This window comes from Ambystoma mexicanum, chromosome 9, assembly GCF_040938575.1.
Source record: "Ambystoma mexicanum isolate Mex_15411 chromosome 9, UKY_AmexF1_1, whole genome shotgun sequence".
Classification (NCBI taxonomy): Eukaryota; Metazoa; Chordata; class Amphibia; order Caudata; family Ambystomatidae; genus Ambystoma; species Ambystoma mexicanum.
The window spans coordinates 453,505,849-453,531,686 of NC_090931.1; the positions used below are offsets into that span (position 1 = coordinate 453,505,849).

Here is a 25,838-nt window from a genome sequence, read left to right on the forward strand (position 1 = left end):
GAGGAGAGGGGGAGGGCGCTTTTGGAGGAGGACACCGCACAGGTTATCGGGGTGCCTCCTCCATTTTGGGTTTCCTCGTCGACACCTGGCATAACCCGTGCATCTGTCCATTCTGGACCCATTATTCAGCAATACTCACACCCCCTTTTTTCCCCCCAGAAAAGTGTTACATGAGCCTTGCTTGGTTTTTTGGCATAAAAGGCCGCAGATTTTTTCTCCACAGGTCATAAAACACACTGCACACATTAGTGGAGATACTTTGTAAGATGCGGCGACTGCTCCGTGTCCGAAAACCTGCTTCCCCCTTGCTTTCCAAAAGTCCTTATAGGCCCAACTCTCCCAGCCCTTTTGCCTGAGCCTCGCCTGCCCCTGCAGGTAACCTTGGGCGGGGAGAGTGCCGTTTCTTTGGGGGAAGCTGAGCCCTTGTTGTTCCCCCCCAGACGCCCCCGCCGTGTTAGGCTCCCAAGGGGCGCTGGGTCTGGAAAGGGCGAAGACCCTTCCCGCTTTCTCCTGGCTCTTCCGGAGTCTGTCTCTTGTGTTTGGTTGCCCAAACACCGCCACGCCACCCGCGGGTTACCGCCCGCTGTGGCTCCCCCTTGCCTCCTTGCTTACAAGTCTGACAAATGCGAGCAAATGTTCCAGAAAAACAAATCCAACCCCTGTGGGGACAAATGCACCCCGTCCCTCAGGAAATACTCGGGCGATTTTAAATTGATTAAGCCGTGCCTGATCTGGCCAAAGCCCCTCCCCTTACAGAATCTGGCCATAGCGCCGTTCAGTTTTCTTCTGGACCTCTCAACGGCTGCATGATTGTCCGCCCCCCGCCATACCTGCCTCGGGATTAACTCGGACCAGATGATTTCCGTGTCCCCCAGTTGACCTGCCAGCTCCTGTAAGGAGGCCATCATCGCCCGCATCAGAGCCCCTCTCCCTAAGCTCGTCAGATCGTTCCCCCCCAGGTGTATGATCAGCAGATCCGGTCTCTGCTGCTTCGCCAGCAGCCTGTGCACCTGCCCCTGCAGCTGAGCCCACCTCATGCCTGGTTTCCCGTGCCACTCCTTTCGAAACCTGCCGTCCGTCATCTCCTCATGTTCAGCCGACCAGCATGCCCCTGCCCTTGACACAAATGAGTGCCCTATCACCCAGACCGTCCGTTGTTCTCTCGGGGCTGCCGCTGGGAGGGAGAGAAGGTGGCACGTTAAGTTAAATTTTTTCAGGCCTGATATATCTCTTAAAACACCCTGACTTCCATCTGCCAATCTGTTTGATCCTCCCTTCGCTCATCCCCATTACCGCGGCAGAAGTGGCTGCTCCAATCCTGAATGAGTGTGTCCCGAAGACACCTTTGGTCTCCCCAATCCCCTCCAGAGCCATTTCCATTACCCGTCTGAATTGAAAGCGGCTTAAAGCCAACCCCTCGTGGTGGATGAGCAGCGGTGCCTCCTCTCTTGAGGGAGGCCTCACTTTTAGGAACTCGGCCATCGTCCTGACTGGGCAAATAGGGTCGCCCGCGATGGCTTGGAGGGTTACCATGCACCCTCTGCCTCCTTGATCTGTTTTAGACCGTCTCACCCATACTGACAGCTGCATCCCTGTGACCTGGACATCCTTTACCCTCACAAACCCGACCCCTTTTGCCTCTTTGTTTTCCGGTACTAATTCACTAATTCTGAAGGCCCCAAAAAACGCCAGTGTGAATGCTGCTTTAAAAAGGGCCACCTCGAACCCTCCCCGGCACACCTCCTGCAAATGTGCCACGATCCTTTGGAGTTTGGCCACGTCTATGGGCCTCCTAACGTCAACCTTATGTGCTCCTTGTTTCGCCCAACCCTTCATGGCCGTGACAATGTAGTGATCCTTGGTGGGATCCCTCTCCCCCTCGAGTTTGCAGTGGTGGGCGATGGCTGCCAGGTGGTAAGCCATCCATGACCTGGACTTTCCTTCGCGCCAACCCCACCCCAAGAAGGCCTTTACAGGTTGCTCCCTTTCGATGCCAGCCAACACCTCCTGCTTGAATTGCAAATAGCGCTCCCAGCATGCCTTGTATCTGCTCGTGGTACCTGGGGCGAGCGCCGTTTGGATCAGTGCGCTCAGATCGCCCCAATCATGCCCCACCACTGTGCCTTGAATGTGGCCATCGTCTTGTCTGCTCCCGGGCAATTCCTTCGAAATTTTTCCAACTGTAAACGAGAGAGAGCATCAGCCGCTGTGTTCTGTACCCCTGGAATGTGCCTAGCTTGCACTTCAATGTTGAGTTGCAGCATGCATTTGTAGAGCCCCCTTAACAACCGTAGTACCCTGGAGTTGCTGGCGGTACCCTGATTAATGACCTGGACTACTGCCAAGTTGTCAGACCATAGCACGACTCTGCTGTCTTTCAGTTGTTCCCCCCACAATCTGAATGCAACTACAATGGGAAAGAGTTCTAACAGCGTGATGTCTTTGGTGACCCCTGCCCGGTGCCATTCCTCTGGCCAGGCCATGCCGCACCATTTGGTGCCCAAGATTGCCCCGAATCCCAGAGCCCCGGATGAATCTGTGACTAGCCTGAACCTGTCATCCTTTTCCCTCTCCTGTCTCCATAATCGAACCCCGTTGAAATGATCCAGAAACTTGTCCCACATGTCAAGGTCTTCCTGAACCTCCAACCCCAACCGTACGTGTTGATTAGCATGTTGCAACCCCACTGTTTTCAGTTCAATCTTCCTGGCAAACACTCTGCTTACTGGGATAACCTTTCCTGCAAAGTTAAGGTTGCCGGCCAAAACCTGGAGTTCCTTCAGAGTAGCCTTCTTCTTCCCTTTTAGTCCCTGGATGATTACCTTCAGTTTGTGCACCTTCTCCGGAGGGAGCCTGCACTCCCCCTTTGAAGTATCAATTTCGATTCCCAGGAATGATAGACAAGTCACTGGTCCCACTGTCTTGTCCCCTGCTAACGGAACCCCCATCACCCTTGTCAATCTTTGGAATGTGCCCATGAGAGCCCTACACTCATCTGACCCCTTCTTCCCCACAAACAGGAAATCATCCAGGTAATGTACCACTGCCCCCTCCTTGCACTCGTGCTTAACCGTGAATTCTAGAAAGCTGCTAAATGCCTCAAAATACGCACAAGAAATGGCACAACCCATCGGCAGACATCTATCAAAATAGTACTTGTCTTGAACTTTGAACCCAAACAAACGTTGGCTGTCTTTGTGGATTGGTAGTAACCGGAATGCAGACTCAATATCTGCCTTCCCCAAGACTGCTCCTTCCCCTGCCTTCCTTATCACATCCACCGCATCTTCAAAGGAGGAATACGGTATTTTGCACAGCTCCCCATCGATCCCATCATTGACTGAGTCTCCCTCGGGGAAGGAGAGGTGGTGAATCAGCCGGTACTGTCCATCCTCCTTCTTGGGCACCAGCCCTAACGGGGATACTACCAGGTCCTTCAGCGGGGGTTTAAGGAAAGGGCCTGCCACCCTCCCCAACCTGATTTCTTTGGCGACTTTGGCTGCCACTACCTCCGGCATTGCCAATGCTGACCTGAGGTTAGCCGCCTCCACTCCTTTCTTTACTCCTGCACATGGTATCTTAAAGCCCCATCTGAATCCTTCCCATAAAAGTCTGGCATCTTTGTCGTTATGATACATATTCAACCAAGGAGTCATCGCTTGCAATTTGACCGGAGTTGGCAGCCTCTCTTTAATGGTATTATTACACAAATGCAGCATTGGCCTGGACATACTGTTACACCCATCAATCCCTCTTAACTTTCTCATTTGGTTTGGGGCTGTTCTTACGTTTCCCCTCGCTGGTTGAGGAGTTGTGTTCCTTGGCCCTCCCCCCTCGGGGGTGTTTGAATCTGCATGTCTTCCCAAAGGGGCAGCCTTCCTCAGAATTGACCCTCCAGCATTCTGCTTGCTCCCCCTGGTAGCTGGGTCTACTGTTCCAGGAGGAGTGCCCGCGAAAGGACGCCCTCCCCCGTTTGGTGTATCCACCCCTACCCTTCCAAACTTGGGGTTTCTCCCCCGGGGATTTCTCACCCCCCGCCCCAGGCTGGATCATCTTGTCTAAAAAACCGCCCACGTCCATTTCATCCCAAGACAAAGCTGGCCACACCTGCATTTTTAGACGAAACGCTCGGTCATATTGCAACCATCCATCCCCCCCATGCTTCAAATACAGGTCATGGATATACTGTTCATATGCCAACATTGATGACGCATCTTGCGGATATTTTTCAATCATAATTGATGTGTAAACCTTAAAAGATTTCAGCCAATTGTGAATGGACGCCTCTGTTTTTGGTTGCTCCTTATCCCTCTTCTCTTTCTCCTTTTCTGATAGCTCTTTCAACCCGTTACCCAGAGGTTCCATCCCCACAAAATCCAGAATATCAATAAATTCTTTTCTCCACACCCTCTCTTTTACCGACAATGGAATATGCCATGACAAGGAGTTCACTGCCACCCTTACTGGACCAAACCCTGGCATTGTCCTCCCATACTGTGTCATCATGGGCCCCCACATCCCTTCTAGACCTCCATTACTGCTAGGCCCCGGGGTTATGCCTGTCCCTGCCACCCCTTGGCCCCACCAGGCTGGTGCCTGACTGGCTCCTGCCACGGGCCCTCCCCTCTGCGGTGTTCCTGCCCCCGCAGGGCCTGGCCCCCACCCAGTTGGTGCTTGTGCCACCCCTGTCATTGGCCCTTCCCCTTGTGCTGCAGCTAGGCTGTGCCCCCCCAAGGGGCTAGGACTGCTCCCCGCCGTAGATTGTGCCCCCTGAGGCCCCTGCCCCTGGCCATTCAGACCTAAGGCATTCCCATTGTGCATGGCCGTTGGCCCGTACCCCTGTTGTGCCATCCACTTGCAAACGGGGAGTTCACCCAGGCCCCGGACCACTGGTTCGCCCCCCATGGTTCCCGGCTCGCCCCCCCTGGCAACCCATTAACACTCTGATTCCCTGCCTAGAATCCCCTTGCCCCCTGGTCCCCAAGCCCCCATTGGCTGTTGCCCCATTGCTGTGCCGGCGCTCAATTGATTAAATGCATTTACATTCCCGCTTAGCACCTGCCCCCGCTACCCCAAGCCTGCATACATTGTATTAGCATACCTTTAACCGCCTCCAGGGATGTTGGCCCTTCCTCCCTTGCAGCCACCGGTACGGTCACAAGCGTGCTGGGGGGACCCGTTTCCCTTGGTGGCGCCACAGGTGCAGGTGCCGGACTGGCTGCAACCTCCTGTGCCCGTCCCTTGTTCTTTGCCCCCACGGTCTTGGGCTTCCTTGTTGCCTGCTCCTTGCTCGCCTTGGCTCGCTGTGTTTGAATCCTCCTCCTCTTTCCAGCCGGCTCTTCCTCCTCCCCGACTTGTTCTTCTTCTCCCAGCTCCTGTGTCTCGTCATTGTCTGGGAAAAGCACTGGGGAGCTAGGCCCCTGGCTTGTGCCTTCCCCTTCCTGTTGGTTCGCCAAGACCTCCAACCACTTGGGCCCATGTTTTGCTGCAGCCTGTTTGGCCATGTTCAAAAATGCAGCAATGTCCATTATTGTTGCTGACGTTCCCTTTCCTCTGTTGGCCCGCAACCTTGATTGCTTGCGCCGCCGTGCCCAGCCCGACTAGTTGGGGCCTGCTGATCATCCTTGGTTCCCGGCCACGTGCGGTGCCTTGCCGTGGGCGGGCCCGCTCGCTCCCTGATCCGTGGCCTCTCAGTGCTCCGACCTGCCTCCCACTGTACTAATCCTCCGTGCTCAGCCGCGCGCTCCCTTGCGAGCGGCCGCGGCCTCCTTCGCTGCTTCCCCGCCGCTCCACTTCCGGGCCCGCTCGTTCGTCGAGCTGTGGTTTCCTTGTGGGGAGCACCGACCTTCGCTCCCTTTTGCCGGCCCGCCTCTTGGTTCTTCCCTGGACCGGCGTGTCCCCCTTTCGCAAGTAGCTGCGGCCTCCTTCGCTGCTCCCCCGCCGATCGCTTGCCTGGCTCCTCTCTCAGCAGCTGTTCCCCCGTCGCTGAGTTCTCCCTCTGCGCTGCCGCCGCTGGCTTCCTCTTCCCGGTGCTTCCGCTGCTGGGCTGCCGTCGCTGGCCTCTTCTCCCCGCCGAAGTCCTTTGTAGTCCACGAACGAAGCCCCGGAAACAGAAAACAAGTTCCTCGGTGGCAAGCGGGTCCCACTGCCATGGGTGAATGAGTTCTGCAGAGGGGACCCGCCTACTTTAAAGGGGTAACTCCTCCCTTTTTCATTGTCCCGCTTCGCGGGCTTTTTCGTTCCTTTGCCGCGCTCCACCCTTCGCGGGCTTTTCTTGCCTTTTGCCGCGCTCTGCCTCCCCCCCCTCTGAGGAGAGGGGGAAGGCGCTTTTGGAGGAGGACACCGCACGGGTTATCGGGGTGCCTCCACCATTTTGGGTTTCCTCGTCGACACCTGGCAAAGCCAGAAGAAAAAGGACACCCTGAGGAACTGCCAAGGACCGGTGAGTGAGTTGAAAGGAACACTCGAACCGGGCACTCCTATGGCTACAATTGGGCATATGAGCGTACTGGATGAACTGAAACGTGTGCAAGTGTTGTTGAGCCTAAAATGATTATATATAACGTAGAGCAAACACTGAACTATAAAAAGAAACCTGCAGGGAGCCCGGAGGCTTGTACCCATGCATGTGTCTGCATACTCCCAACCCCACTATTGTTCAGCGAGCCACCAAAAGCGGGTAAGCTGTGGAAGAGAACTCCAGTCAGCGCCTCAGTAAAATCTGAATGAAACGCATGGGCCATTTTCTTCAAGGGCAAACAGCTGGGCATTCTATGGCTCGGCTGGGTTGAACGTGTTAAACAAATGAACTTGACCTCGTCTGTGGTCTGTGGTTTGTGACAAGCCTAAATCGGAGAATGGCTTGCGTGGAGCAGACTGGCAACTTTATTGCGCTGCACTTTTACTTGAACAATTGGAACACACATTTGTGCTTATAGAGGTGGCACATAATTGTCTGGAAACGTTGTACCTGTCTACCGAGTGGTAACACTCTAAAAGGGGTATTTCTATTCACCTCATTGCTTACTTTACTCGCAGCCCCTGAAACGGTATCCATGTAAACCAAAGCCATGTGAGGTCCAGTGGATTTGTGATCTGAGCGCGCGTTCCTGTATTTGTGCTGGTTGCTTTTATTGAGAAACGATTAAACTCAACGAGAGAACAGAAAGCCGACCAAATAAGACCTCCCCTCTAATTGATCGATCTCTGGGTATCCTCGGGGCGGGAGCAGGGGAAGTGAGTGACTACAGCAGCGCCTTCAGCTGTTGGGTGTTGCCTGCCCGCCGGAGTCATTGTTCTCCTAGCAGTCTTCTGTTGGATTATTTTTACTCGGCCTTTGCCATCGCCTGCATTTCCCTAGCTGCAGTTCAATACTTTTAAACACGTAACTCAGCCAACTGGCTCGATCATAGGGACCCCAATTGCTTATCACATTGCGGCGCTAGAGGTTTCCAGGGGCCTCTGTGATCAGAATATTCTAAGGAACTGTTTTGGCATCAGTTTTAAAGCGCCTCTATTTTGTATCCACTACTCCCTGCGTGTCAATCTGAGGAAACTGAATTCCTTTAAAATCATTTATAGAGGTTTACATATTGTGCATCCTTCAGCCGTGTTTTTTTTAAACTTGGGCACATAATCATTTTAAATTGTTACACCATCACAACATGTCTAAATGTAAGGTAGTGCAACCTATCTCGCCAGGGGAGCGTAGCACAAGGGCATATAAACTGCTCAAACCTATCAATGACGTTAACGTCTTAATAGCAGAAGTCACCTGCATGACATTCCAGGCCCAAACAAGAGAATAAAAGGCTTACTGAATAGGGAACCTGCGGCAGCCCCAAATTTTATATCTGCCATTGAAAATATTGAAGTTCTACCCGAAAGTGTAGCCCCCATCCTAAAGCAAACCTTGCAAGCGCCAGCACGCACAGTTAGGCAACGAGGGAAGCCAAAAGACCACATAGGTGCATATGAAATGGGGCTCTTTGAAGGGCAGGCGGGGGGAGAAATTATGCCCTCCGCATCATTGTGCAAGGTGATGCAGGGGCCCAAGCAATAGAACTCCACATGACCAAGGACCTCTTGATTTTTATCTAGCCCTATTGGCTTAAGCGATGGTTTCAGACCATTCGTATGGAGAGGGTGGGGGGCACTAAGCCCAATGGATGAGAGAGAAGGGGGGGATTGAAATTACGGTTTCTACATCAAACTGGTATCAGGCTTTGGAGGATGAGCACCCCAGGAGGGAAACTCCAACACTAGCAAAGAGATTTGCGTTCCTGATACTCAACAAAGGAGCACCAAGATTTTCGCAGGTCATCCAGGACCTCCACACTAGTGCTGGCATAGTCATAGAGACCCAAACTGAGGGTGCCACCATGCATAACACCCTTGACATGGGGCGGGGCGTCTGCCTTGTGGAACCATCATGGGGAATCCGTGGTCCAATGGACCACATGTGCGGAAAATTGGAAAAACTCCTTAGGGAATGGTTTCAATCTCTCGCAGCAGACATAACATCCATTAAAGACAGGTTGTCAACGCGCTTTTCGATGGGGCCTAGGACTACTAGTAACCCAACCAATGCTCAATCGTCAAAAGCCACTTAGCCAAGAGATGGCCCACCGCCTCATAGGCTAAACACGGAAAAACACAGCTAGGGAGTTAGTAAAGATATATAGTGGGGCGGCTGGGGGTCATATGGGGGCACAGGGAGGTAAACCCTGCTTCCCGGAAGTTCCCTTGAACGTGCCTAGTGGCACATTTGGTGGGCCTTGGAAGGAGTGGGGTCGGAACCCTGGTATTACGATGGGCAATACCCATGTCCAAAACCTGCGTCCCCAAAACGCATGCCACACTGGATCACAGCACTAAACACCATACCTTTGGGGACCAAGACGGGGGGGGAAGCCATTATGACCAGAATCGGGCACCCCTCACATCAAATAACATTCCCTAGTGCAAGGATCCAGCAGATGTGGCCGTCCATCACACTGCATAACTTGGGGGAGGAGACGCATGGGTCTCGCAAAACACGCAAGTCCTTAATAAATAAGGTAACCCATTACATTAGATCAGCAAGAGGCTGCAAAACTGTTATTAGAAGTTACATTGTGAAGTGCGTAAGGTGGAGCATGCCAGTCAATGGTGATGTGATCATGGTCCTTTTAATAAAAAAAAAATAAAACTCGCTGATCAATGGTCTGTCTATAGAATCTCGAACATATCCTCAAGAATATCAATCAGGCCAACAGTTGATATTCAGCTGAATGATAATTGGAATATCAATAACTTTCCCCCTACTTGTGCCACTACATTAATGAGCTGGTCAAGTGGCAGAGCAAGTAGAGAATTCGCTGTGACATCCGTGCAGAGCTTGCTGTAATTACTGGTAATGTGCAGGTTCGAATCCCGGCCGGGCCAAACTCAGCCTTTCATCCTTCCGAGGTCGATAAATGAGCACCACACACCGTGGGTAATAATAAGCAGTGCTCAGATACCCGAGTGTTCGTAGCACTATATAAATGCCAAATTATTATTAATGAATATGAGGATGATGAACATGCCCAATAGTCGTGCCAACACAGACTTTGAAGCTATAGATTGATACACCGCAGACCCTGAACAAACAAACCAGACCACAGAGAAATAAGTTTAATCTCCTGGAATATAGATGGTCTCGGGAAACACCTGGTAAACCCCGATTGGTGTGGATTTTTTTTTTCCTCTGGGGGAATATGATCTGCTTGCAGGAAACGGACTACTTTTCAGGGCTATGAGGTCTTTAAGGTTTTAGCTTCGAAGGGACCCAAGGGCAGGCCCTATGGTGGGCTTGCAGTTTGGATTGGCAGAGCACTTGATTTCCGCACAGCTAACATTAAATCTGGTTCCCCCACATGCACAGTACCTGGTACTGAGCTCCCTGGGAACCCAACCAATATCCCTTTGTAATGTGTGTAATCGGGTTGCTAATAAATCCCTGACGAATGCAATTGAATTGGTATGAATATTCTAGAGAAGATTGAGCCAGGATAAACTGGATCACAAAAACATACTTGTAGGCGATCTAAACCTCCAAATAGAGCCCCTTTTAGATCTAGAGGGGGCTTGGGATGATTTGGACGTGGCATGGGACGATTTGGACGTGGCATGGGACATACCTCCTTAGTTGCGCTCCCTTGCTATTGGGCATGGGGCTCAGGGCCTGCAATGGCTGCTTTAAATAGGACCAGCCGCCAAAAACAAAATTTGAAGGGCCCACTGGCACCTCGCACATTGACTAATTTTCTATCCACAAAATGATGGTGTAATGCAAAAGACTTTGAAATTGCGAGCATACAGGGGAGCGACCACAAGCCACTGCTCCTGAAGCTTTCCAGCTTGAGTGGACACGAGAACTCTCGTAGGAATTCAAGGTATACTGTCCATATAGAGGGCCTATCAAACTGCAGATAAAATTCAGATCTTGACCTGGCCCAATCAAAACCCCTGATTTATATTGTCCTCTTGCCCCTCCTAGAACATCTTTCACTGATGGAACCGGGGGATCTAGATATTTTACCGGTCTATAATAAAGTTGTCCAATCTATTCACCCCTTCATCACTAAACCTAGTGAAAGTGTAAAATGCATGCAGTAAAATCTCACCCATGGTTTGATTAGGATGGCGAAGTCAGACATATTGAATTGCCTAAAAAGACGTCATGACCCAGATGAGACAGAGTTGAGATAGTTTAGGGCATTATACAAATCCCTGATGAAAGCTAAAGACATCCCGGTATGGCAAGAGTGGGATAAAATGCAGGAAGCCTCACAATACAGGGATTCCCACAGGTTTTGGAGGATAGTGAGTTGGAACAAAGAAGGGCAAGGTAGGGGAGTGGTGGCTGACCTGAAGTCCAAATACCTGGTAGATTTGCTTGCAGGATCTTTATGGAATGGAAGATCTGACAGTTGACCAGTGTGCTGTCCAACATAACCTGGACGGAACAAATGTCATTGGCCCAATCCACCGTGAGTTGTGGGAGGTATGCAACGCTATATCGACCCAGAAATGGGGCGCGGGGGCACCTGGACCCAGACTAGATCCCCCATTTGATCTAAACAAAGATGAATTAATGGTATGGGTGCCCACCCTGCGGCTTCTTTTTAACACCAGCCTCGAACAGAACACGTCCCTCATCCCCATATGGCAAAATGCAACAAATCCGATCTATAAGAAGGGGAGGCAGGACCCAGTTAACTTTAGGCCAATTTCCTTACTAGACGGAGTGGGGAAAGCATTTGCCAGAGCTATGTATGTGCATTTACAAGAGTAGGTTACCCAGGGAGATTTGATTGATCACCTGCAAGCCGGGTTCTTACCAAAGATGAGCACAATGGACCAAGCTTTCCGTCTCCACATGATCACGCAGAAATACACGACCCTGAAAAAGAAGATAGTATTTTGTGCCTTCGTTGACCTCAGAACCGCATTCGACTGCGTTTCTAGGGCAACGCTGCGGGCAATATAACAGAAAGGGGGGTTCTGCGGGACTCTTACAGATAATAATCCAACTTTACTCAAACAGTACCGCCTCAGTCTGATGGGGAGTGGGGGAGAACTTACGGATTCATTTAAGGTAACTAGAGGAGTGAGGCAGTAATCTATCCTGGCCCTCTCCTCTTTCTGATATGTATTGATGAAGTAGTTTGTTTGGATGAAATGCCTTGATTGCCACCTCTCCGATGCTCCTCTTTGCAGAAGATGCAGTCCTTTTTATTAACATCTGTAAAGGGCCTCATGATCACCGAGGAGGCTTTTGCTGAGAAATGCATGGAGCTCCAACTTGAGATCAATATGAAGAAAAGCAAGACATTGGTCTTCCACCCAAAATTTAGTAAATTTACAAAACTAATGTTGGTCATCAACAACGCCTTCCCCCAAGCAAGTGCAGCATTACGATTACCCAAGGGTGCGATCTGATGACCAAGGAAACTGTCCTTCTCAGCAGTCCAAATCTAGCTTGCCTTTGGAAAAATATGGGGCGGTGGCCATTTTGAGATTTTTATATTCACATGGTCAAGGGTGCATTTCTCCTGTTACCACAATGTACTCAGCCCCGGCCAAGTCAGCAGCTATGTACAGCGCTGACATTTGGGGCTACTTGGGCAATAATAAATTGGGTCCGGCCGAAAGATCCTTTTTGAAAAAACTTGGGTTGTCAAAATCATGCCTATCTTCATTTATTTAGAAATGGGCCTCGGACCAATTCAGAAAGAGGTCCAATTCAGACCAGTATTTTTCTGGCCGAGATTGTGGTGGTTCCCAGAGCGTCAAACATATTGTGAAGTTACTACCCGCTTGCTGGAGGCCGAGGGTAGTAGATCCTTGCCTTGGTTGCCGCATGTCTTGATGCAAATGGAACTGGGAGAACTTTGGCTGAACCCCGAGGGAATTACCCACAGCTATCTACTTTAAAGCTAAAAACATCTGACTGGTTGAGGCTGAGTTAGCCAATGAATGTGAGAATAGCTTCAGGATCCACCTATCTGACAAATAAGTAAATCATGGGGTTTGAAAAATATTTAGACCATGTTAGGCCCCCACTGGCACGCTGTCTTTAAATTAAGATTCTCCCAACTGAATTTGGCAAGCCACACTAAAAAATGGGTGCCTGATAGAAATTAGATATGCTTGTAGCTTGTAGATCTGCAAAGGAATCTTTGAACCACTTTTTGTTCTTTTGCTAGGGCTATCATGTAGCACGATAAGTTTTTAAAAACCATATGCAACATGCATGGCATAGGTCATACGTAATGCACTCCAGCTTTTTAGAAATTGCAACAATTTAAAATGGGTGCATTTTGTAGCAAATTATGTTGACTAGGCCTGGCGAATAAGGGCAAAAACTAAGAGCCGGAAGCTTGGAGCTATGATGCAAAAGCAACGTCCTCCACCATCCTGACATTTAAGTTAATGAAAGTGTTCTGTTTGATTCTTGAATCGGTTGTCTGTCTTGCTTCATGGTGCCTTCACTGTAGATTTCCTTTCCATAGTGTGTATTCATTCACTTGAATACAGAGTACAATAATGATACATAATGGAGGCCATGCCAACGATGTGGTAATCCTTACAGATTTCATGCCAGGGATTAAGTGCTATGGCTGACGCATGATGCTCGCATATCTTCCAAGATGACCACTATGTGGCATAATTATGCAATAAGCACTGTGACCTCAACGGCTTTAATGCAAGCACATTTATTCAGATACACGCCAACAAGATGACGTCTTCAATAGACCACGCACAGGAAGATTTCACGCACACGTACCTGGCGGGATAACATTGACCAACATTTTTATTTTATCGGATTGAATCGAGACCGGAATAAGAAATATCACAAAAGTTGTTTCTTTTTTGGCCTTAACTGAAATAAATAAAGGTAAACTCCTTTTGTGTTCATTGTCGGATGTAATCTCATCTGCAAGAGGGTAAGGTCCCTTCTATTTAAAAGTATTACAAATATTGTCATTGGTCTCGACTTCTTTTCTGAATTGTGGGGGCGACTCTGATGCTGATAGGGGGGTGGTTCCATAGTCTTGGGACACAGGCAGATGAGGCTTGTTTTCTGGTTCTTTTTGTTTTTGGAGCAGCGGATTTCAAAGTCTGTACATGTCCTGGCCTTTGGTGGTGCACTCTCCACCAGAGATGCTGAGTTCCTCAGAGTTAGCTGGGTGAGTTGAGGACTGCCTTATAGATGATGCAGCAGGACTGATTTGTGGGAGCCAGTGAAGGTCGATGAGGGCCAGGGTGATGTTTGTATATGCGTGCAGCCGCATGTAGGATACTTTTCAGGAGCACAAGGGAGGACTTCAAAGCAGTTTTTCACATCACAGCAGAAGATCAATGCCTGCAGCTCATTAAAAGACTTGTTTTGGCAAGGTTATGGAGATGAGGAGACCAACATACTAGAATCCTGCAAAGGGCAGAAGGAGGCAGCATACATCTCAAGGTGAGGCTGCGCCAGAAAAGTGTATTTGTGTCCTGTGGCACTGCAAGTAATCTGACCCTGTAAGAAGGACATAGGAAACACTCTGCCTGGGCTGAGCGGCCTAGCTGGGTTGAAGCCAGAGCTAGGCTTACAGCAGTATGCTTGTCACTAGTACCACTGTTTACCACCCCATACCTATGTTGAGAGATCTAGACCAGTTTCTCTTGGGTATCTCTAGAAAATTGCAAATAAAGCATCCCTACCAGTGGTCCACCACAAAGTCACTACACATCCGCTTTCAGAGGGCCCACGTACTTGCATATCCCAACCGTCAGTAAGATCAAAGGAAACTGCTACATGACTCTTGGTGTCATTGTCGACTGTCCTTCTCACCTCACATCGCTGACCTTGTCAAGTCTCATTTTCAGCTTCACCTCCTCAGAGGCATTCTCCCTTTCCTCACCTTTCCCCAGAAACTCAATGTCTCCAGAGCTCTGGTTCTCTCCAGGCTGGACTACTGTAACAACCTCTTCCTTAATCTGCCTCTTTCCTCCCTCTGCCCTCTTCAACTAATCCAGAATAGGATTACAAGATTTATCCTTGTCCTCAAGCCCAGGGACCGCAACTCTCAAGCCCTAAAATCACTCCACGGGCTCCATGCAGTTGCAAGGATCAAATTCAAGACCCTCTGCATCATTCACAAGGCTTTCTGGGGCCTATGGCCTGGGACCTCGCTACGTCCAACACTCACCCTAAATACCGCCCTGGTTGAGACCTTTGGTCCCCTAGCTCCAACTCTTTGCAGATCAGACGTTTGTTTCTCCAAGCACAGAGTGGGGGTGGAGGGGGTAGATCTCTCTTCTGCAGGAGCCTCCCTGCCCCCTGCAACTTGAGCTGCTTCTCCTTAAATTCTGTAAGCTTCTCAAGACCTTACTTTTCTCTCCTCCCCCTCACCCCCTGCGAGTCTCCACCTGCCACTACGTCTGGTTGCCTGTATCCCTTATTAGCCTTACTGGAGCCGGGCCCTCCTTCGACCAGTCATCCCCCTCACCCCTTTATACCAGCACTTGCCCTCAGGCAACCCTCGCCAACTAGCCTACTGAGTCTGGTCCACCCCCTTTCCTTCTCTTTAGTTGACCTCCACCCCTGGTTCACTGAGCACTTGCCCTCCAGGGCTCCCCCTAGCACTTGCCCAGACCCTGGGCCACCTCCAATCTGTACTTCTCCCTCTTACCCTCTTCCTATCCCATCCATGCCCCCTCGCCCTGCTCTTCCTGTTACTGCACTTGCACAATCTGAATGTCGCAAGGCCTAGTAGGACCGTTATTATTTTCCCCTCAGTCTCCCCTTTCCCCTTTTTGTTTGTGGTACCTGGAAATACTTTGTTGTATAGGCGCAATACAAATATTCAAATATGCGGAAAGTCTTTAGCTAACTCTGTTAGCATCCTGGACTTCGCACCGCCCAACCTGTTTATCGTACTGCAGAGACAACGTCCATTTTCATTCAATAACACGCAACAATTTGCTCTGTCTTGTGTCTGAAGCCTCACGGCGAAGGACCCCACCATTACTGCTAAGCAGTTGATGTGTAGCTCTAGCTACCTCGGACCACCTGCCTCACGTTTTCTTGTCCCCGCAATGGGTTCCCCAGCCCCATTGGCTGGCATCTGATTCTATGATGAGGTCCGGGGAGGAGCCAGATATTGCTCTCACGGTCCATACCTCCATGTGCCTGAACCACCACCACAGTTCTGGCTTCACCTCCATGGAGATCAGTACTCTGTAAAATTGTTGAATTTTTAGATGTTGCCGTTCCCTGTAATGCAGAGGCCCTGGAAAGATGATCTGGATGAATCTGGCTAGCTCCCTCACTGAGATGACTTCCCTCGTTTGTATTGTCCTGATCTTTCTTGATCAGATTCCCTTTTGCTATCGGCAAGCTGAGTAGCCACCCTCATATCTATCACAAAATCTAGGGACTGAGCAGGCTTCAATTCAGATTTTTCCACGTTTATTTGGAATCCCAATCTCTGAAGCAGACAGATTGCTATCTTCACCTGTTCTGAAATTACTTTGTCCTACCCCACAAGACAGTCATCTAAATATACTACCAGCCTGATGCCCCGCTCTCTCGGGTGATTGATCACTGCTCCCGTCAGTTTAATAAAACACCAATGTGCGGATGCCAGTCTGAACGAGACATGTGAACTCCCACTTCTGACATCTCCACCAGAACTGAAGTGACCTCTGATGTTCAGTTGTGACTGGGATCATTAAATAGGCATCTTTGAGGTCTATCCTCACCAACCAATCCCCCGTTTGTAACGCGTCTCTTAGAAGACAGAGTCCCTCCATCTTGAAATGTCTATAAATAATAAATATGTTTCAGTTTCTAAGTGCATCACTGGCCTGTTTTTCCGTCTGCCCTTTACCAAGAACATATTGCTTATAAAAACTGACCAAGGGGTTTGACACCTGTGATAGCTGCCTTTCGCTCTAGATCTAAAATCTTTGTCTAACATAACTTTGTCTTCTTTGAAGAACATGGTCTTGTTTATACTGGTCCTGACGAAACTCTAGCTGGAAACCCTGTACTGTCTGTTCGACCCATGCATCTCTTGATAACTCGTTTCACTTCTGTAAGAACAGTGCCGTCCTCCCCTCTACCTCTGGGTTCCCTGGTCCCATCCGTGTATCAACTCCCTCCGGCCGAGTCTCCTCTGTATTTGTTTGCTGGCTTCTGTTGCTGCCTCTTCCTCTCTACCCCTTCCTCATGATTTGAAAGAAGGGGTTGGGTCTCCACTCCTCCCGTTCTCTCCAGTTGCTTCAGTTATTGTAATTGGGCTTGTATGACTAGTAGCAGCTGGCTGAGAGGCCCAGGCCTCTGCCAGCCTTTCCAAAAACCTTATGCCCAAATATTCTTTTCAATGAGGCCTGAGGCCTATCCAGTGCGGCGTACGCAGTTGTGCATTTCGTCCATCTCCAAAGAGCTTGCCTTTTGGGTCTGCAGACTGAGGTCGCCAGCTCTGCCATTTTGGGGTTGATCTTAACCAGGAAAGACCTCCTCCTCTTAGTTGTCACCGCGCTGTTGGCATTGCTGAGCTAACGGATTACCCTCTACACTCAGCCAGCCAGAATCTCATGGTCTACTTTCTGATTTGGCTGTTTTGCCTCTTAAACCATTGGCTAGATCTTGGTTAAATGGCCTAGAATATCTAAGACCTTATCCTGGCATGACCACCAGAATCTGTCGATGCCCTTCTTATCGCTTCCAAAACTTCGCATGAAGCATAGCATCTTTTCGTCAATGCCTGCTGTTTCTGCCACACCGTCTGGCATATGGAGCCTGGGGCACTCCACCCAGATTTTGTTCCTGACCTCCTTCGACAGAGGATTTCAAATTCTCTTCTTGATGTAATTGGCAATCTTGGCGGGGGTCTTCCACTCCACCTACTTGTGATCCATGAGAGAGTCGGGTCGAATACCTTGCCGAGCCCTTCTTCCTTCCTTTGCCTTTTCTTTTTCTTGGCAGGCTTGTGGTTTTTTGAAGGGCTTGGGTATAATAACTCTTGCTCTTCTGAGCTTTCCTCTGTTTTGCGTATCAATCGCCATCATCCAACTCTTCCGAAGTGGACTCATCGATGTAATATCTGCCCTTCGTCCCAAGATCTCACTTTTAGAATCACTTCTTTCTTCTTGGTGTGCCCGGGGGCGTCTGGCCTAAAGGCTTTCTTAACCTCCCTCTCCCCCTGCTGGTGGCCCTGCCTTCTGTCTGGGGCCTCGCCTCTGAGCTTTCATCCCTTGAGAGAACGGGATCAGGACTTCCACTAAGCTCCTGCCTCGGGTTAATGGTTCCAAGCCTGCGCTCAGTACTCTTTGTACTGCGTGCCCCCCTGTCAGGCTCTTACCACCTTCTGCTGGTATGTGGCTCATAGTCCTTGCTGGAGCTGTGCATCCTGACATACTGGTGGGTCCCTCCAGGAGTCTTGGGCCTGCCCAGTCAGTAAGCAGCTTATGTGGGTCTGGTGTGATTCACTGTGCTGCAGGTTGCCTTGGGACTGCGCCTGCTTTTAGTGATGTGCACCCTCACTGAAGTTCTAAAGGACTGCCTCTTCCCTGCTATCACTGCAGATTACCTATTTCCTGACACTAAAAAGTGTCTTAACTTGTGCCGCTCGATAGTGCTAGTTTACCTCACTAGGTTGAGCTCGCCTCACCCCACTGTGGGCTTCTGACTTGATCACCGTGACTTTGCTGTGAAGTGTGAGCCTCCTGTCTTGATCCCTGTTACCCTGATGGTAACTAGGTGTTTGAGAATTTTCACACACTGCTGCTGCTCTGAAACCTGTCCCAGAGACTAACCCGCATCTCTCACAGAAGTAACTCTGGTAAGGTGCCAGAATTGCAGTCGCGTTCCGTGAGAGAGTGCCCTCTGAAGATTCTAGGCCCTACCTCCTAACCCACCCCTGAGGCTTGTTGCGCCTGTAACTCTATCGGCTACACAGATGCTCCGTCGTTGGCCCCACGCTCGCGGCTACCTAGGCTGGCGTGCACAATATGCACCATATAAATTAGCTGTTTGAAACCACCTCATACACACCACACGAATTAGAGCAAAATACAACAGTTCTTAACTGCCTGAGCAGCAAAGAAAGAGGAAGGACAAGGAAGGGAAGTTAGGGTTATGGACTCGGAGAAAGGAGATGGGTTGCATATTTTAACTCCTGATTAATGTAATCAATCATAAACGGACTACAGAGAATTTTATTGGGAAATGTAGTTTTTTGTAATGGTTTGTTTTTTGTTGTTGGTTTTGATCATTCTGCTTGAGTAAAGTAAGAGGGCATATTCCGAGCCTCCGGTCTTGACATAGTTCTATGAGTGCAGCTTGTTGGGGAAGAAGTCTCACCTTTAAGACCTGGAGAAGCGTGAAGTCTAGCCACCTTCTACGTCCTATATCCCTGATGCTGGCTGAGACCAGACCCAAAGAGAGCACGCCAAGAGCCTGTTGCAGCTAAATGGCAGACACTTGGCAAGAGATGGCCAAAAGCCCCTGTTGAGGACCATAGCTCAGTCACTGTCGAAGACCAGCCCAAAGGGAGGAAGAGTGAGCATAAAGCCAGACGTCACACCCTGTCAGATCAGACAGCTGCCTCAGGGCAATAAACTCAGGTGCTTAAGGAGCCAGACACAATGATGGGACCAAGAGCCCTTGAAGGGCTGAAAGCTTCGGGCCAGGTGGCGACCCGTAGCTGGATGGTGAGAATATTGCAGCCTGACAAAAACTCTAAGGGGGCAGGGTATAACTTGTTATAGGATTGGCATGTTAAGTAGTAAGGGTGGAGGAAGTACTTGCTAATAGTTGTCTTGCATCAAACATGGCACTGTAGCCCTAAGCTGCAAAGAAGCGAGAAGGATGCTATATCCCAAGGTACATTTGTTAAGAAGTAAGCAGGCTCAAAAACCCTGAAACTGATAAACAAAGGTGTGCTGGACACATTATATTCCTGAGACTGTAAGTTTGAAAATTGAAGCTAGCTCAGATGCTGTAAACCTGGCAGTGTACATTAGAAAAAGTTTTTAAGTTTACTTCTGTCTCCTTTGTTCTGTTGATCTTTCATCACACCATCTATTTTAAAGTGTTTTTCCAGAAGGATTGAAGAGAAAGCTGACATGAACTTAAAATACACCCTTTGAGATTTTAACCCAAGACCCCCAACGTGGCCTTACATGATTGCCAACTTTACTATTGGAATGACTAATATAAAAACAAAAAATGAATGTACTCTGCATTTTCCCCTTTTTGATAAACTTCTTCTTTTGAACTGCTTTGTCATCTGTTTTCAAAGTTGAATTGGTGTTTTAGCTTAAGACAACTTGTTTATGCTGAGTTAGTTTGCTATATTGCATTTTTATTGATCATGTATAGATGCAATGATATTTTTGCACACAAGAACAGACAAATGTTATCTTACTTTGAGCCATTTTAGCCAGTATTTTCCCTTTTACTAAAAAATATTTTTTTGTTGATGAACCTGTCTCATTTAATTGCAGATAAGGGATCCTACCGAACTGTTGCCACCTGCGGAGGAGAATCAGTATGTGTCATTGACTGTGAAACAGGACGTGTACTGAAGAAATACAAAGTCTCTGAAGAGGTGGGTCTAGCTCTTGCTTTTATTCCTAAATTGTCAAATCCATACTTCTTCAAATTTGTGTTTTTCTATTTTCTGTGTTGGTATGTGTTATCACCTTAACGTCTGTCCTAAATGTTGCGGGCTCAACAGAGCAGCCAAACCTCAAGTACTCTTAAACATTTTTTTATTTTGAGTGTACAAAAGGGAGGCCAGAATGACCAACGAGATGCGTTTTTATCAAACATTATCTGGATGGGTATTATCTAAGGAATTAAAGAATGTAATGGCTGTCCATTGGGTGTCCCGTACTGTTCAACTGAAAGTCAACAATGAGTCCCAGAACAGATCTTTTAGCTAGTCCCCTGTTGCAGGTTTTAGGGTGTCCCATACTTTGCGTAAAGACTCTGCCAAAAGAGCATCCCTGTCGTCCTATTTCCCACTCTTGGGAAAACCGCTTCTTTGGCAGTTGGTACAGCCAAGAAGGGTTGTATGATATATTCTAGGGCTTAATCTCCTGGGCTTGCCTATATCTTCCTCCCATGGTCTTGATTCTCTCCTTTACCTCTCCGAGTCTGAGGTAAATTCCATGCTGCATACTAATTCCTCTGCCCACATCCAACACCTGCCTAGGGCCAGTAGAACCTTCCGGACTTTCTATATTTTGATTATTCTACCACTGTTTTATCTCCTTTAGATCTCCTTACCATCTTTGTCTCCCTCGCTAATCTCCATTTGCTTGTTCCCACCTTCACCAAGGTTTGGAAGGTTTGATAATTTCCCCTCATCACTTCCCGAGTGTCTCTCTAATCCTGTACTCCCTCCCATAAACGCCATTATCACAATCTCCTCCTCAAACCACCTTAACCTTCCACGTCCCTCCTTACTATCTCCAGCCTGTGAATGATCATCCTCTGACCTCTTCAAAATTTCGAAAAGTCCCCTCAAAACATTCACTCACCACCTGTTGTGTCCCAACCTCCTCACTATCTCGAGCCTCCTCCACAATTTCCAATAAGTCTCGATCCTCCTCACCAACCTCAACTGCATTATCGCCAATCTGCTCCTTTCCGACCCTCCATTTTCTCTGCATGTCTCCCAGCCTTCTCGCTATCAGTCTCCTCCACAATTGCCAAACATTCTCCCTCCAGCCCCTGCTTTCTATTTTTGCCAACCTGCTGGTTGTCACCAAACCTCTCCTCTCTTAATCCACTTTGATTGCTATTCAGAGCTGGATCTCGCCTCCTGGTTATTCAGTTTGGGGTCTCTCCTTCAGATTCCCTGGACTTTATCCAGATCCAGCCCCACCAGTCTGGCCTCACACAGCCACCTGGACCCCAACCTCTTGGTGTCTTTATCATCCCTGCTTCTCCCTTGCTTGTCCTCATCCAGCCTCCGGAATCTTTTCCCACCTCCTGTGTCTGTGCTTTCCAAGCTGTTTCACCTCCTGCCGTTGGCTCCTTCTCCAACGCCAAAAGCCTACTCCACTAGACTGAGCTTGTTGGCTTTTATACGCCTCTCGCCCCTTCCTGGATTGGGCTCTGTGTGAAATGCTGCACCAGTCTCCTATAATTGGCTTGTGATTGGCTCTCCTTTACCTGAGCTTACTCTGGGTTTTAGAAGCAAGACCAAGCTTTTATCTGGCCTGTCCATCTTAGAACCACTGCTATTTTTTCGTTTTGTCAACTTTTATTGAAAATCAGAATCGATGCAGGTTATTGCATACAGCTTTACCAGAAAAATGAACAATTTCTGTTGTATAATGGTTTCATGTAGGCAAACACTAATAATGTACGTACAAAGTACTCCCAAATCAACAGGAGTTGCAGTTAAAAAGTGAGACTCCTTTACCATGATGTTTGTATGAATGGGGAATCCACAATAGATTGAGCTTTTGATTACTGAATAGAACCCTTTACAGAATAACCTTAACACGTATTTGACCCTGCAATAAAAGTAAAATTGTCTTCAACAAACACAATTTGTCGTAATGATGCCCGCTTCTCACTTTGTGTGCACCAAAGATGCATTTATACACCATGTAGCATATGCTAATTTCAATTGAGAATGTCCATATGAAGAGACCGGTTTATCATTATATAATAAACATTGGGAAATTCAAATGAAGCGATCCTATAATGTCTAGCAGTTCAGACCTTTGTGGTAAGCCTTCTGGCAAGGCTGAGTCTCACTTCACCAGGCACAGTTGGGACCAAAAATGTAGCACTTTTCTAATGATTGGATCTGAGAATACCTCAATCAAGATCAAAGCTTTCTGAATTGAAAGGATAATCCTATGTATTACTCTCTTCTCTAGACCTTGTATAATTAGATTTGGCATACCTTCACCTTAGCTATAAATTTGTGGCGATTGGGGATTCTTACCCAAAGGTATTAATCTTCTTACGGGTGGCAGCCTATAATCTTTGCACCTATGTGCAAAACCAAATCTTTCGGCTTGTTGTCCCCTCTAGTGGGTAGGCACACAAACAAGCAGGATAGTCTCAAACGCCCATTACAAACTGTGACTGAGACAGTACAGTTTACAGTTTAAATTACATTTCCCGGTTTCATATATATTTGGACGTATCTGGGATGAGGACCTGGAGTATGGCTCAGTTTGATGGGTTAGGTATCACAATTCCGCCTTAACAGGGTCTTGTTAAGACACAATATCATTATCTTTTTGCCCCAGGCCTGTTCCTCTCCCTTCTTATCCTGGGGTTGCTGGTGGATGTCCTAGGCTCTCTGTCAACCAGTTCCTTCAAGGCGAACTGTGTCTTTCAGCAACCTCTTTAGTCTTCTTTTCCACTGCTCCCATTTTTTTTTCTCTTGTAATCTTCCCTAAAGGTTGGTTGCCTTCTGCCAAACATTCGTTTTCTGGTTATTCTGACTGGTAGATTCTCCCCTTTTTTGTAACAGTGCATGAGTTGGCTCATTTGCCTCCTCCGATTCAAGATACTGACTGAGCTTTCTCAGCCTCAGCCAAGGAGCCCTGTGGCTCAAAGGGAAATTTCCGAATTTTGAAGGCTGCACACAAGTTTTTGTTCCCCAGCTGATTTTGGTGAAGCTTTCAGTATTCTGAAATGCACTATTTCCCCCTCCCCAGCACCCCCTTACAACCTACCCATGCCCTCACTCTTTAACTTGGGTGGGGAGGGGGGTGTCACCACCCCTTGCTCCCCTGCCCCCATTAACACCACTACCCGAACCTCGACTCGCCTCAGACATAAGCACCGACATATACTTATCTGCTGCGTCCATGGCTCCTGTCTTCCGCCTGGCCTGGACGTTCCCGCCAGCCCCTGCATGCACTCGTATTCCATGGGGTGGCACAGTTCACTTTAGAAAGACTGTGTGTTCACAGAGCAGTCTTTCTAAAGCATTTTTCTTTCTTATCAGAGTGATTTTAACTTGATGCCCTCTTATACTAAGGAGCCTGTAGCTCTTTTTCTAAAGGCTGTATGAGCTGGTTTCTGCTTGACCCTTGTTTTTTATCCCAGGATTGCCCATTCTCCTCTGCCTTTTTTGTTCTCCTTATGTGCTATGCTTAGTGAGGCTGGGATTGTGGCCTGGGCAATATTCCCAATAGGGGGGTTCAATAAGCCCTAAAGATTAAACAAGCTCTCACCCTATGCAGCTGCATTTTGGAATTTCCCCTTCAGCTTAGTGACTGGCCTGCTGCTCCTTTTGGTTAGTATAGCGTTTCTGGCTGTTTATCAGTGTGCAGTATTTGCTCGTACCTGCGGCCTACTTATGTGCGTAGGCTGATTCGTTCCAGTCACTGTCCCGGTTAGCTCACAGAAAAATGGCTGTGGACTCTGGTTCACGTTATCCTCCAGTTCACAAACCACTTCACTCCAAATGGGTGTATTCTGGGCCACAGTCACAGGCCTTTGGTGTGTGCCATCTTCTTTTCTAGATTTGTTTTACTCTGAATCTGAACTGCCACGTTTTTGGAATTCTAGTTATTTGAACTAAAAGGGCATCTTGCTGTCTCCTATATACTCACAAAGTATTGCAGGGTGTGGTTTAGCTTATCGGAGGTGAATTACATCTTCAAGCCTCTTTAAATCACCTTTTATAACTGTTAGAGTAGCCACATGCCCTGTGACTTTCTCTCCACACAAGAGTATGGAGTTCCCTGAACTCCCCACAGTATCCACTATAAAGAAAATGTTTTAAAGGCAGTGCTTCCAGTCGCAGGTTTGCCACTAGGGTTGAATAGCCACATTCTCACATTTTATTTAGGGTGCAGAATTTTTCCATCAGATACACTTAGAAAATAAAGTCGACAAGGCAATCAGGAGTCGGGTGCTGTTTATGTGGGAGAGGTTGTGATCAACTGACCAGTGTCTGGTGGGGAATCTGTTACATAGTCCAGGGATAGGAAAGGTAGACATTTTACATTATTCCAAAGAGGCAGAATATATGCAGGTGAGTTTATACAGTGGAGGTAGATGCAAGGTAACCGGGGAGAGCGATGTGGAGGTGCTCACACTGTCTAATGAAGGGTTGCATTTGGTCAGATTTGATGGACTAGTTGGTGTTTTTAACATGAAGAAAATAAAAGGAGCTAGGCGAGGGGACCTAAGCAGTGGCTGCGAGATGAAGTGCACAGTGGTTGGGGAACTTGTATGGCGAGTGTACTAGAGAGGAGCGTAATGGGAGTTGGTGTTAGGTAACGGGGGAGAGAAGGCTCATGCAGGGATTTGAAAATGGCCAATAGAAGTTTAGAGGGACCTGTTTTTCATGGAAAGCCACCTGGCATCGAAGCAGCGCTTTGAGGTGGGAGAAGAATGGTAAAGACTTTAGAGGGTACTTGTGGCAAAAGTTAATACTTTGTCAAATGGTTTGGAGGAACAGAGGAGCAAGGCCAAGTAGTAGGCAAGCTCAGTTGTCAAGAAGGTGACCAGGGTCAGTACGGGGGTTTTGATAGCATTATAATGGAGGAGGAGAGCAGATTCCATGATTTTGCGCAGATTAATTCAGGATACATCTGAGGTAGAACTAATGAAGTGGTGGAGGGTAAAGCGTTTCGCTAAACAGAGGGCAGGAGGTCGATCCCTTTCCTCAGCTTGCTCCCTTCTATGGAATAGCTGCCTCCTTCCTCTGTGTCTTGAGCAGGGCTTCCTTACATTTTGGAAGCTCCAGAACACTTTCCCGTTTACTACCCCCTCCCCTCTCCTCTGCTAATCTCACAACTGCTTGATTGGTATGCAGGGTCTTTATGCATCCTCGGGGCCCTGACCACCTACACTGAATCCCCTCCAGCTTCGGTCTATCCTCAGCACTTACCTCGGCACACCCTCTGTCCTAGAGGCTCGCACTTTACATACCCTGCACTTCATCTGTTGCTTACCCATGAGAACGGGCAACCCAGCACCTACCCCCACTGCCCCCTTCCTTCTGCACTAGCATGATCTGAATACACACAATGCATAGTAGGTTAGTCCTTTCTCCCCCCCCCCACTGTATTTAACATATTTATGTATTTTAATGTCTCCTTCCCATGTCCCCTTCCGGGTGCCCTGTGGGCACTTTGAAACAGAATTTACTTGCTGTATATGCGCCTAACAAGCGATCAATAAATACAAATAAATCACCATCAAAAAGCACCGCAAAAAGGCCCCCAAGTTTGCGTGCCTTGGAGTATGGAGAGTATGTCAATAGGGAAGGAGATGGATGAAGGAATAAGAGTAGGGACAGCGCAGATGGATTCGTTCC

The 25,838-nt window shown here is 48.4% G+C and overlaps 1 protein-coding gene across 9 annotated transcripts in view; it reads left to right on the top strand.

The window, feature by feature from the left end:
- LRWD1 (leucine rich repeats and WD repeat domain containing 1) overlaps window positions 1-25,838 on the top strand; it is a 730,516-nt gene that overhangs the window by 521,951 nt on the left and 182,727 nt on the right. For all 9 annotated transcript variants that reach the window (XM_069614964.1, XM_069614960.1, XM_069614967.1 and 6 more), the window contains one exon: window positions 20,032-20,135. In XM_069614964.1, coding sequence (XP_069471065.1) covers window positions 20,032-20,135 — 104 coding nt within the window. The remainder of the gene's footprint in view (window positions 1-20,031; window positions 20,136-25,838) is intronic.